The 14,243-nt window shown below is 39.3% G+C and overlaps 1 protein-coding gene across 5 annotated transcripts in view; it reads right to left on the bottom strand.

Moving 5' to 3' along the window:
* Positions 1–14,243, bottom strand: part of MAP4K3 (mitogen-activated protein kinase kinase kinase kinase 3) — a 96,909-nt gene that overhangs the window by 22,568 nt on the left and 60,098 nt on the right. For 3 of the 5 annotated variants that reach the window (XM_075413386.1, XM_075413387.1, XM_075413389.1), the window contains 7 exons: positions 13,948–14,006; positions 12,731–12,769; positions 12,380–12,433; positions 8,641–8,683; positions 7,474–7,636; positions 6,362–6,471; positions 4,541–4,582 (listed from right to left, as the gene is read on the bottom strand). In XM_075413386.1, the coding sequence (XP_075269501.1) occupies positions 4,541–4,582; positions 6,362–6,471; positions 7,474–7,636; positions 8,641–8,683; positions 12,380–12,433; positions 12,731–12,769; positions 13,948–14,006 (510 nt within the window). The remainder of the gene's footprint in view (positions 1–4,540; positions 4,583–6,361; positions 6,472–7,473; positions 7,637–8,640; positions 8,684–12,379; positions 12,434–12,730; positions 12,770–13,947; positions 14,007–14,243) is intronic. The other 2 variants (XM_075413388.1, XM_075413390.1) reach the window with 1 other exon arrangement.

The following is a 14,243-nucleotide window of genomic DNA, read 5'->3' as shown; positions in this document are numbered from 1 at the left end:
TCTCTCCATTTTTCCCCTAGTGAAGTGCAAGAATTTGTAAGCATTTATAAGAACACTTAGTAAATTTGCTTCAAGACAGCAGAAAAGCAAAAGCCAGGGCTTCTTCCTTTACCCTCAAACATCAACATAACAATTACCAATCCTATTTTGTTAAGAAACAGAACTGATCGATAGTACTGTAGATTAAAAGGAACGATGCAGTAGTAAACAACTATTACTAAAGTGAAACGTTATCATTTATCAAATGGTGGTCAAACATAAGAACCAGTCACAGGAAAGGGTTGCCACCCTGAATATAAGCAGATACCACCTTTATGAAAGCTACATACTCTGTAATACAGCTACAGAATGGTAATGCTTTCATTTATACTAACACTTTGTGAATTATTATCGATCTACAAACTGAATTAACCAAACAGCTCTTGTGTTAACATTTGGACAATTTTTTTTTGTTAAGCTGTTGCTGAGTAAGAAGGTCTGTACACATTTAGGTCACTGCTGGATGTAGTTTAGTTTAATGAGAAAAGCAAAAGAACTTCATAATTAACCCTCTAAAACAAAAAGCAGCAGAAATTAGACCCTTCTTTGCGCTTAAGACATCCCTCACTGTTGCATCTCTATAATGAAGTCCATGAGTTTGTCCATATATACTTATGTGAGGGAAGAATCAAATTCATTAAGGTAATCAGAAAAATGTGAAAGACCCCATTGCACAAAGACAAGGGGACAGACTTCAACACTGCTAGTACCACTGCAGAAGTCTGAGCACCAAGGCACGGAGCTGGCTGCCTGCTGGACAATGAGGTGATCCTTCTGGAAGCATAAGAACAGAAGTAAGAGAAAAGATATATGTGAGGCAGGAATATGAGAAGATACTGACACAGAGTGACCTCAAGGTACTGACAGCTTCAACGCTGTCAAATCCCTTGGCAGCAAGGAGTTTGAAGGAGGGATAAAGAAAAACAGTAAAGGGATCTTTTGGGCAGCTTTACGGAAGCCTCTTCCCAAGTGCACAGGGCACTGAAAGGCACTCAACAGAAAATACACCAGATGACACTTGAAGCACTGATGTCCTAGAATACTGCTAAGTGTTTCTGATGCTCCTGTAGCCAGCTACACAATTCTCCTTGACCCTTTCCATGCACTGAAGAGAGATGCTACACAGTGGAGGGAAGCTGTGCTCACTGCTAAGACCTAGTTGAGCTCCGCAGTGGTAAGTGGGATAAGAAAGGAGATGGAAATCAGAAGAGACCAATCATTTTTCTCCAGCTATTCTCAGCCCTCGTCTCCAGGAATCCCGCAGAGCCAAGATGCTGCCGCAAATACCTCAGAAGGGTAAACAGAGCCTGAGGGTATCATATCCAAATACCAAACAAATCTCAAGGATACAGCTGAGCATCGGACAAATTACTAAACTCAGTTGATAATGGGGGAAAAAAAAGCCCACAAATATGAAATAAAAGGTTGAAGCAAGGCTGCTTGATCTGACTGCTGCTATGGAGGCTTTTAAGTCTCAGGGGAATTTCAGGAGGCAGGGCATTCCCTCATTGGTAGAGTCTAACAGGTCTCCTCGTGTGGCAAGCCACCCAAAAAAACAGGGCAAAACACACTACCAGACTGGGTTATTAAGAAAATTGAACAAAATCTCTAGAATCACAAGCAACCATGCACAGAGACATTGTTTTTAATGGAGCCCCAAAAGTTCTATTTTAGATGACAGTGAGAACTCAGCAATTCTTACCACTCGGCAACATACTTAAGAACCACAAATCAAAAAACCCAAACAAGAATCAGAACAACGATGCGCCACAGAAAAAGAAGAGACTGAAATATCATCAGAGTTCTACTTGCACTAGCAGTGTATTTGTTAAACTAGACTCCCAGGTGATGTTAGGATGCAAAACATGCTCCACAACAGAGAAAAGTAAAAAGTCCAGTAATCCCGGTGACATGGGAGAAAACCCCCTTTCTTCCCCAAATTTTTGTTATTTGGCAACTGATGAAGACAGCAGGCAGAGGGGAACATGTAAGTGCCAAATCAGTCTTCAATACTTAACATGAAGGTTAGGAAGTTTGTGATACGTAAAAGGTGAGGTGCAATGAGGGAAAAGGAAGAGAGGGGAAAGTTTCTAACCTGTGGACTAGCAGAATTAGAGCACTACAAAGATGCATGACCATGCAGAGAGCAATCCAATACCAAAAGACTCATTTGATTAGCTTCAGAAGTTTTCCTATTTTAGTCAGTCCCTTTTAACAGCTTCATTATGTTAGCAACACAAGAGTCATTTTCTTATGATCTGTCTCTGAAGTTTGTGGCAAAAGTTCAACATGCATGACCTCATTTTGAGCTATTCTGCTTTCTACCCTTTTTGTCATTCCAGTCACTGAAACCATTTGACTTTTCCCTCCCCGTGATGATTCGGTTCTTTTCAATGCTAGGAATGCTTCAAAATTTCTGTCATCCACTAGTTTAAAGTACGCACTCCTAGGCCATGCATTTAGTTCAATATTTAGTTTACTGAAACAGGATTGACCCCAATAAACGATGCTAAACACATCAAGAATTCAGAGCTCTGGAACAATCCTGTGCACTTATGCAACAGATTACAATTCTAAGGGACAGAAGCATGACATCTACCTTAACCTGTCCTGCTTCTCTAATACAGGAAGCAAAAAATAATATCATTTGTACTTACACATCCTTGTAGCAATTTTATTTTCTTATCTAAAGGTGAGAAACTGATCTGGTTTAGGAGTAATGTAGCAAAAAGTTTAGTTTAAAAATCAGATGAATCCCCCATTTGGTGCACAGCACAACCACATGAATGCATGCTCCAGCATATAACCAGGAGAGTGATGAGAGCAGAAACAAATGGTCAGGAAGAAGGAAAGACTGGATCCTTTGATCACAGTGGTGGCTAAAAGCACAGTGAGAAGTCTGCGCAGACATTACAATGAAATTCTAGTTTGTTTTATGTTATGAAGGTGCATATAGATGTCTGGAACAGTTATTTTCAGCCTTAAGGCATCTACAAATCCTATCTTCAGAAGCAAAGCCTTCAACACAGTCCCCCACAACAGACTTCTCTCTAAATTGGAGAGATACGGATTTGATGGGTGGACTGTTTGGTGGATAAGGAATTGGTTGGAAGGGGGCAGCCAGAGGGTAGTGGTCAACGGCTCAATGTCCAAATGGACGCTGGTGACAAGTGGTGGCCCTCAGGGGTTAGCACTAGGACCAGTGCTGTTTAATCTTTTCATCAATGACTTAGCGAGATTGAGTGCATGCTCAACAAGTTTGCAGGTGACACCAAGCTGAGTGATGCAGTTGACAAGCCAGAAGTAAGGGATGCCATGCAGAGGGACGTGGACAAGCTCGAGAAATGGGTCTGCATGAACCTCATGAGGTTCAACAAGGCCAAGTGCAAGGTCCTGCACCTGGGTCAGTGCAACCCCTGCTATCAATACAGGCTGGGGGATGAGGGGATTGAGGGCAGCCCTGCCGAGAAGGACTTGGGGGTACTGGTGGATGAAAAGCTGGATGTGAGCCACCAACGCGTGCTCGCAGCCCAGGCGGCCAGCTGTATCCTGGGCTGCATCAAAAGCCTCATGGTCAGCAGGTCGAGGGAAGTGATTCTGCCCCTCTGCTCTGACGAGACCCCACCTGGAGTCCTGTGTCCAGCTCTGGAGCCCTCAGCACAGGAAAGACATAGACCTGTTGGAGCGGGTCCAGAGCAGGGCCACAAAAACGATCAGAGGGCTGGAACACCTCTCCTGTGAGGAAAGGTTGAGAGAGCTGGGGCTGTTCAGCCTGGAGAAGAGAAGGCTCCAGGGACACCTTACTGCAGCCTTTCAGTACCTAAAGAGGGCCTATAGGAAAGATGGGGAAAATCTTTTTACAAAGGCCTGTTGTGACAGGACAAGGGGTAATGGTTTGAAACTAAAAGAGAGCAGATTCAGACTAGATATACAGAAGTAGTTTTATACAGTGAGGGTGGTGAAACACTGGCACAAGTTGCCGAGAGAGGCAGTGGAGGCCCCATCCCTGGAAACATTCAAGGCCAGGCTGGACGGGGCTCTGAGCAACCTGGTCTAGTTGAAGGTGTCCCTGCTCATTGCAGGGGGGTCGGACTAGATGACCTCTAAAGGTCCCTTCCAACCCAAAGCATTCTATGATTCTAAGTATTGAAACCTAGATCTGCATAGTATAAACTTTGAGCTATTTGCAATTCCTGAAAGATATCAGCTCCTCAGAACAGTAAGTACATTCAGTCTGCTGAAAGTACTGTGACACAGTACTCACAGAACTCTCATTCACTTTTTAATGAAGCAAACAAAATACTTTCAAAATTTACTTCAGGAGCACAAAATCAAGGGTGATTTCTGAAATACTACACCCACGACTTAACATTTCAAAGAGATACTGGCTTTTATAATTAAAAAAAAAAACTACAAACATTCAAATAATGTACTCTCTCAGCTTTAGTAAGAAAGCATATCCTGCTTCCAACATGCATTTGCATGACTCAGTAATACTTACATGTACTTTAGGTGTGGGAGGAAGGCCATTACTAATTGGTTTCTAGAAAACAGAAGTTAAAAGGTATGTTTACACTCACATGCGCACAGATACAGGAACGTGCATATTGTCTCCCCAGACTACAGCATAACCAACATACAAGTCTAAAAAACTTTTTTTAGAATACTGTCACAAGCACTTCAGAAATAATTGACCATAGTTTTATTAGAAGAAAATAAAAAGCCAATACTCATATCTACATAAGGCAGACACAAACCTCTCCCAGGAGATTTTGTAAGACAACAGTGTTGTGCTGTGTATTTCTACACTACACTAAGTGGAAGGCACTAGACATCTACTGGGATACTCTGCTGTGTCCAGTGGCACAGGTACTAGATCTTAAAGCCGCAGTTGAGCTTTGACTATAGTCCCATTTTTAAGCATCAAGTTAGGCTCCCTTGCAACCCACATTTCCATAATTCTGCAGGAGTTTGCTTACCACATGTCTTTAGTGACCACACACCACAAACTATTAGTATCATTTTCTTTCATTAAAACCTCTACTATGATTCCCTAATATCTCCTCACTGGATGTCTGCATAGTCTATTGCATTTTCACATTACGATGATGCCTGAAAGAATGTCATATCCAGCAGTACAAAGTTTAAGGAACATTGCAGCAATTGCTTAATATCACAAGCAGCATTAAAGTCTACCAACCAGTACCAGACCCACTTTCCTTTACTAGTATAAATTTCTCCTAGTAAAAACATGCTTCCAAAGAAATGTATTTTACAGGTAACACAGGAAACTTCAAACACACAATTTCAATTGCCAAGCTGAAAGCAGTTCAGGAAATCATACTTTCCAAAGTACTGCCAGTATTACTGGCACTTCCTTAAAACAAAACAATGCACGCAATGTTTCTGCTCTATTTCCTCTTCACTTCTCTCAAAAGAGTGACATTTCCAGCCTCATCCTTAGAAAAGGCCCCCAGACAGTGCAGTTTCATGTTACATTTAATCTGATCTAACCACAGATGCCCCACTCCTATTTCACATTCCCACTTTTGCATCATAATAACAGAGCTACCCTCTGGAAGCCATTTGCCACTTTGATGGAAAAACTCACTTGGAAGAGGAGAAAAGGATGCAGGAATATTCCCATTCCTCAGATCACAGCTGGATCAGATTACACATGGTATAAAACTGCATTCTCTCTATGAGTGCAACTTCAAGTGAGTATATGTAGCTCAAGCCTGACACTAAATCCAAGCTGCTAAACCCTGAAACCCAGAGCTCCAGAGGCCAGCAGGCAAACAGCTTGCATATTTGGACCCTTAATGTACATTTCTCCATCTTTCTTTCCCCTGAACACCAAAAAGTCTGTATGCCTACATCTGGTATAGGCGGAGGACTCATTTGAGAACAGCTCTGATTCAGCTCCTTTCCCAAGGCCAGCCAAAATCCTCCAGCAAGCCATCAGGTGGCAGCACATTCCTTAATTTCCTCATTTGCTTCAATAGTCTGCTCAGTAGAACATGTATCTCTGTCACAGGATCTCGCTTTCATTACATATGTCTCAAGTATGTGAATACCAGCAAACATATCTTTTATATCCATGATTATGGGAGTTTCTAATGAAAATTAAATACTGACTCAAAACTTCAGTTTAAGACTGTATCACAACTAGACAACCTAGCAAAACTGTGCTTTGATTCAAAGTAAACAAGACACCATCAAGCATCATTTCTATACTAAAGAGTGTGCCCACTCTTTTTCATTGCGCATCTAAAACAGTTGAGACAACTTTAAAATAACACCTAGAAGCTTAAATACCTACCATTATTTCCTTCTTTTCTTTCCTTGAAAAACTAGTGTCTCTGGCATCATTCTGTTGATGTGGTGATCCCTCTCTTTCACCATTTAATTGTACAGAAGTGACTCCATTACCTAGAAAGATTTATATTTAAAAATGTGTTCCTCTACCTTCAACTCAAAGAGTAGTCTAGCCTGAACACAATTTTGAAGGGCCAAAATTTACACTTGTGTCAGTACATGTTCCAACATCCTAATTTACTTCTAAAGCATACATGATCCTACATGTGCACATATAATGATCTATAGAGCCACATTCAATCTCAGTCCATGGCTTTTGATAATTAACATAAGAAAACTATTGTGGGCATAGAAAGGGATGCAGTTACGATTATGAGGAAAAATGTATTTAAGACATCTAAAGAAAAACTTGGCTATAGCTAATGCTTCAATTATCGATTCTTTATAAATAGGCTTGATGCTTTTCTTAGCACTGGATGCTTAAGTGTTACAGTCAAATCTGTAACACATCAATTGCAGTACTAAATATGTGGCAAGAAAGAGCTAGCAAGATACAAATCAAAAGTCAGTCATTAAGCTTGCTTAAAACAAGCTAGTCTAGGACAACTCTAAAAGCATCAGACTTTAACAAGAGCATAAAAGGAACAGACTGAGCAAACAGTAAACAAACACAATTACCTGCTATACTACCCAATCCACTTGATTGCGTACAAAACCAAACTTTGAAAGCAAAACTCTACTCTTGACATGTCAAATGACAACAACAAATGACACAGGGCCAGAATCTGAAACCTACATACAGGAAAACTTTTTTATTCCCTGTGACAATCCTGATACACTACATTCTAAGCCTGTGGCTTAGAAAAGCAATTGTGTCACTAATGGCATCAGCAGGAATCGTGTCAGTCACTTTACAGGAAGCTACATGTGACCCTCTTAAGATTTTAAGCATGCTTTCTTTGTGCCTTTTGGCTTTCATGCACTTTCTGTTACTTGCCCACCAGAGAAAAATTACCACAGTATGTTTTAATGTGTGCATAGGTGAGAATGTAGAAAAAAAATCACATTAAATTATTTAAGAAATATTTGCATATTTCTTCATGTCACTCTTATTACCTAAAGCATTAGATTTCTGTGGAGGTAACCGAGGAGGTGGAGGTCTGGGTGGAACCTGAGATGCAGATTTTGCTGGACTCTCTGATGTTGGGCATCTCTTGATCGTCCCTTGATTATCATTTTCAGAAGAATGAGTTTCTTGGGGGATAAAGACGGATTTAGGCTGAAAAAGACATAGTATTAATAGAAACATAATGGAAAAAAAGATTCAAAGCATCCATGATCCTTCTCAATGAGAAAAAAACCCACGTGTGCAATAATCGTATCCTGGCATTTTCACAAATTGATAAAGCAACATGTTCTGCCATGCAAATTTCTCTCAAAAAGAAAACTAGAAGGAAATCCACAGCAGTAATGAAAACCTTGTTATCAACAAAGGACAAATTCAAAATTATTATATTCAGGTCATGCATTAAACAACTATTTGGCATGTGGAAATGTCACTGTTTGTGGCCACAGATAACCAAACCAGACATTTAAGTAGAAACTAGGGATTATTCAAAATAAGGCCAGAATTTTGTGTACTGAACTCCACGTAGGGGATGTAACCACAAAGGGCAACATTGTTTAGACACAGGCTGTAGTAATGCTGCTTGTAAAATCCTTCTCAGTTATGCAAAGATAGTGGAGAAGGGTAAGTAATAAAACCTGTAGTTTTTGCCTGGGGAACTGACCACCAGAAAAAAGAAATACAAAGTTTTTTTTCTTGTTATTTTTGCTCATATTAAGATAACTTCAGTGTGAAAAGACTGACTTACTCTTCAAGTGGCAGCATGCAAAACCTAATCTGATCCAGTCATGCCTCTGAAGATCACTATTCTGACACCAAAATTTAGCAAGCAGAGGCTTTATTTGGAAGCTCTTTATTAAAAATTACTTGTGGCACTAAATTTTTTAACTACCCAATTTATTCCTTCCAAATTATTGGAAGTGCAATTTGTCAGAAATAGCACTTTCACACTGACAAATACCCTACAATGCAAGACTTCATGCAGTTTTGCAATTAAAGGCTATGAACATACAGGTCAACCACCTGTATATACCCTTGACTTAAAACTTGATTCAAGTCTTTAAGTCACAGATCCAGTAAGAGAACCATCAGTATAGTCTGCATTTATTTATTTAAAGCGCCCTTTTACTCTAGGCAACAAAATCCCCCTCACTTACCTTTGGTGGTAAAGGAGGTGGCACTTTAGGTTTCATAGTAGCACTATAAAGAAAAGAAACAAAACCGATTGTTATCCAGTGTAGCTCTTTGAACCTCATATTGCAGTGTTCAAGAGGATACAGCATTTTATAAATGCCACACAAACACACACTATTACCATGTCAACAGCACTACTATATCCAAATAACTGCATCATGAATACTTTCAAGCGTTTTGTTATTGGTGCGCATACCACAGATACCAGCCGAAAACTCAAGTATTACAGATCCTCCCTTGAGAGCACAAAGTGACATGAACTGATTTGCTGAAGATGCACATACTCGTGCAGAAAAAAAGTAGGTAGGTGCACAGCAGGCCTGATATTTACTGTGTTGAGAGGAGAAAGAGTTAGGATATCAGTGAGCTCTTTTAAAAGGCCATCTGCAGGTATATAGGGAAAAGGGGAGTTACAAGAAAACTGACGAATACCATTCCTCGAAAAATTTACCACGGACTTCTTCAGAACAGCCTTACACATGCAAGCAAAATCCACCTATAACGGACAGTTAGCCCAGTGTCTGGGTTGTTTTGGGTTTTTTCTTCCATGAGTTTCTTTTCTCACAGAAATCTTGGGAAAGACAACTTTTTAACGCAAGACAATTCAACAGCTTGGCTCAACAGTACAAGATATCAGCAGGAAACAAGAGACAGCTGAAGCATAAAGAGCATTCTTCCTCTGCTGGTTCTGTGTTTTAAAGAATACGCTGCATTTAAAAAAAAAAAAACACCCCTAGATTCCTAAAATATTTATGTTTTTAAAAACTCTTACACTGTCCTATTTCTCAATCGTCTGGAACAGAAAATTATTTCCATAAAATAAATTAGGAATACAGCTGTGAAAACTTGACATTCTTGCACAACATTTTCCTTATTTTTAAGTCATGTTCCAAAGTTTTGGGAAAATGTCCAAGATATCTGTTTGCTTGTTTACAGATCAATCACTTGTCTGCTTTACTTCATTCTTTTCAGGAGTTTCTGTCCTGGCATCTTAACAGTTGTTTTTATTTCAGAGAAGCTGGAAGGGGACTTCTGAGACTGGGTTATCCTGTGTCATGCACTTCAGCTGCTATGCTTGTGGAAATTGTCTTCTCTTTACAACATGGGACCAAGCAGAAGTTCTCAGTCACGCCTGTCTAAGCTCCATTTGTACTTTCTTTCATATTCTTCCTTGCATCTCAGACAGCTATCACAGTGTTATTGAACAGCCAAACATAAAAAACACCTCAAAAATGCCAACAATTTAGCATAAATGTGACAGATGTTTGTACAAAGGATTGCGTGCACTCGTTTTCAACAGCAAGGTTTATGCAGTTTTCCACTGCTGATCACGCAGGGCAGTGGCCCTACAATTTCTGCTTTCCCAACTTCCACAACCAAGAAGTTCAAGCATCATCAGCTTTGCTGCACATGAGAGAAAAAGAAATATCAAAACAATCAAAATGATTAAATTAAGAAAGTTTTATACTGTTCCCTGAAGTGTGTGGATTCTCTGCTATGAATCACCCAGCTTCAGAGTCATGCAGCGGCATCATTTTGGACTGGAAGGTGTACAGCTGCTTCATTTATTTTTGTTCTGGATCTGAAAGGAGCAGTGACCAATGTCACACATGCTCTTCAACTGCAGTTCCATCTCACAGAATATAAATAAAACAAAAGCCTTGAATCTTCAGTGGGGTCCAGAGGAAGATATCTGAAACTGAGCTGACAAACCAACATAATGCAGCAGAGCTTTGGACTCGAACAGATACCAAGCAGAAAGGCACAGATGCAGAATCTGTCTCATCCAAGGCTGAGGCATTCAAGGCCTACCTCTGTGCTTATAGGAAATTGTCAGGCCCTCTCTGTAGGGCTAGAGTACCTAGGATGAAATACAGGAAGAAGCAAAAAACAGCCGGACTTTTCTGGAAGATCATTGGTGACTGTTCTTAGGGTCAAACAAATCAGAACCTCTCTGGAAGCTACCAGGTTCTTTCTTGCTTAACAAAACAGGACAGCAGAAGAAGCAGCTAAAGCCAGTGCTGTTTGAAAGTTCTGATGGAGCTCGTGCAAGGAACAGGGATCTCAAAGCACTGGACAAAGATATTGGTGCAAGCACTTCAAGACAGCAGGGTTCAAGAAGTTCCAAGCCCTGGAACATTACTGAAGTTAATGATACCAAATGCAAACAGAGCAAGAAGCAGGGGGGAAGAAACATTAAGCAAAAATGAACGGACAAGGCACAGAGGTGTAGATAAAACATATCCAGCCATTAGTACGGATGCAGGAACCAAGCTGAGCTGGCTTGCAGCAGAGCAGATATCCAGAGCATCTTCAATGAAGGCCATCAGAGTGGTGCTAGCAGTATGGAGCTGTAGGAGACCATTACATCCTACAGTGCAGGAAGCCCGAGTTATCATTACTAAAGTCTATCCAGCTATGAGCAAAGTGGGTTCTTAGCTTGGTCCAAATGCAGGGGAAGCAAATCAATGAGCAGCATTATCAACCTCTTCCCTTCTACGACAAGACATGGGAGCTCCATACTATTGAGGAACTGCCTAATCAATCATGTCTTTAAACAACCACTTAATAACGAAACTTGAAGAATTTAAGGAATTAGCAACAGAATAAAGCCTGCTAACAAGTGACTAAAAATAATTTTTTCTTCTACAAGTACCACTTGTGTCAAACAGCAAACATACTTGTGTTTTGCGAAGTTGATTATTAAACAGTGCAAGTTTAATGTACATGTTGCCCAGCTGACATCAGACACTATCAGTAGCTTTACCCTTCTTGAAGGGGCTGTCTCTGATGCTCAGTACAATGATAAAAAAGCATTGCCTTTGTTATAAAAGAACAGCAGTAAAATAAGGAAAGAAAGAAAGAAAAAAAAAAAAAGAGAGAAGTATTTGGTTCTCTGTAAGAGACAGATGCCAGCAATAGATAACGCATGTTTTACAGGTTTCTGGCATGCAACAGCTTTCAAAGTTATCCATTAACAGAAAGTAAACAATAATTCTGTCTCAATGGCATCTTTCTTTATGGTCTTTACATCAGATTTATTTAGGAATATAGATTACCACATACTGGCTATGCACTTTAAAATGTTTCAGCTCTCATCTGTCAATCAAAAAGAGCTCCAGAATACTTATACTAGTGGAATTTAATATCAATATCATTAATTTAACACATGCCTACTGATACTGCCTTTGCAGTCACATAATGTTGCTCTCTCTGTAGTAAGGAAGCCAGCTCCATGCCAAAATCAAGCACCCATACAAGCACTCTTCTAGCTGAGAATGTGGACAGAACAAACCCAGTCATCTAGAGAAGACAGTTATGTATCTATATTGCATATTTTTAATGAGCTTGTTTTAATATACTGTCATGAGTTCTAAAGACGACCCCAGGACTGGGGTCAGATGAATTACTGGCTCAATCTAACTACACCAAGATTTTGTTCAACAGTAGAAGATAAAAGACAACTGTATAAAGCAAGGAACAATACTTTTTCCCTGTAATTTAGCACAAGTTTATCAGCAGAATTAGAAAACTTCTGGTGATGTAATCTAGGAACAACATCAAATGCCTATCTTTAAAAGAAGAAAAAGAATCGAAGCTATTAGGGATAGAACATGATTCAACTTTGTCAACAAATTTTCATCTACTCACTAATCAGCTTTTGTGTACATTTATTTATTTTTACAAGAAGAAAGGACTTACTGTTTAGCATCATCGTCTGCATCATCATCATCTTCTAAATGTGCCACGTGTCCCCTAAGAAAATGAACAAGGTACTATGGCTGAGTTGTATTAAAATTACCTTGGCTACTGTGAAAAATTCTGAGTTCAAGGGCTACTACCTCTTTTACAAAATTTTACTGCCTTTTAGCTTTTTACCATTACTATTATTCTTCTTTAAAGCACAGCTGCAATCCAGACAACTAAGCCTCTCCCATATCCTCTCAGCAAGTAGGGGACAAACAAGAACTAGTTGTGACAGACATAAGAAATCAACACACAAATGACTTCGAAACACACAAGAGTGGAAAAAAAAAAAAAGAATAGAATTACCGCTGATGCAGTTCTTCTTCAACTGATTTTAAGAGACTCCTTCAGCATTAAATAAGAATAAGAACACAGTTTAATTGTGGAACACAAACTTCGTTATCAAAAGTGAGGGCAAATGCTCCTATGATTCTATCAGTAAATTATCCAAAGCATGTTATTTCAGCTGGCTTTCAGGACATATACAACAACCACATACAAATGAACATCGCTGCACTTAAAACTTTTTTTTTTTTTACAACACACTTTAAAATGCTTTTATTAATGTATTGCTATGAAATGCAGTGGTCCTTGTTCCTTGTACTGTAAAAACAAGTACTGTTTTAGCTTAATCCAATTTAAAACAAATCCACACTATCCAAGAAAATCATAATAATAAAAAAAATTTAAAAAATCAGACTGACAAGAAGACTGAACTACTATTGGAATAAATTCATTCTTCCCTAGTTAATTTTTGTAACATTCTGAACATTTTAATTTTTGTGTCTTTGTCTGAAAACACAGACAGGGAGGAATAGCAGGCAAAACACAGGGATGAGAAACAACAGGATTTCAGAAGAGATCAGTATTCCTATTTTCCCCAACTAAAAAATTGTGTAAATATATCCTTTTCTATGCTTATATTTTCTGCATTTTTAATATGATTTAATTTAGCAAAGCAAAGCTAGGCTTCCTAATTCTGACATGCATAAGTGTAAATTAAGAAATTAGGTGGAAAGCACGAATTACATGGAAAACTATTTCACATGATTAATACAACAAAACTATTAAATGTATGAACATGAAGTTAAAGGACTTTGCTGTGACAGGTAAGTTTTATTCTTAAAGCATCTATAATTGAATGTTCCTTGTGCCCTACAACCTGAAGAAGGGCACAAAGTAATATCACAGAGCAGCACAGGTAGTTCCCAGATGGGGTAAAGTTGTGCTGTGTGAGACTTATCATGCAGAATATTTTGTTAACAAGCAGACCAAGATAACAGCTCTTACAAGGAAGCTTACAGCACCATAGAAACAATATGGTCAACACAGCCTCAAATACTGAAAAGTGCTGTAACTCTATCACTGGAAATAAACAGTGATTTTGGAATTGTAACTGATATAAACAAGCTTGACGTATTTACTACATCCATTTCAGCTAATGCGCTTAACTTACATTTGTGATTTTTATATTAAAACAGTCTTGAATTAATTAAAGACAGAAAGTGTCATTGCTTACTCACTTATTTGCACCCAAGAAGTAGCCACACTGAGGACCGTGACCATATTCTAACTGTAGATCCTACAAGTGTAACAGAACAAATCTTTAAGACAAACAGGTGAGCATTAAACGCATACCCTGCATTGTGCTGCTGTTATCCCCTCTGCCACACCTGACCTCATTTCTCTGGCCCTGGCCCCTAACATCACCCTCAGGCCCTTCGCACTCAAAAATCTCCTCTCTGCCTGTTTGCTGCATCTCCATTTCCTTTAAAAACTCTGACCATAGCCCCTTCCTTGGACACACACAGATCCTTTG

The sequence above is a fragment of the Opisthocomus hoazin genome, chromosome 2, assembly GCF_030867145.1.
Source record: "Opisthocomus hoazin isolate bOpiHoa1 chromosome 2, bOpiHoa1.hap1, whole genome shotgun sequence".
NCBI lineage: Eukaryota > Metazoa > Chordata > Aves > Opisthocomiformes > Opisthocomidae > Opisthocomus > Opisthocomus hoazin.
The sequence above is the reverse complement of the archived record's forward strand: the minus strand, read 5'-3'. Positions and strand labels throughout refer to the sequence as shown.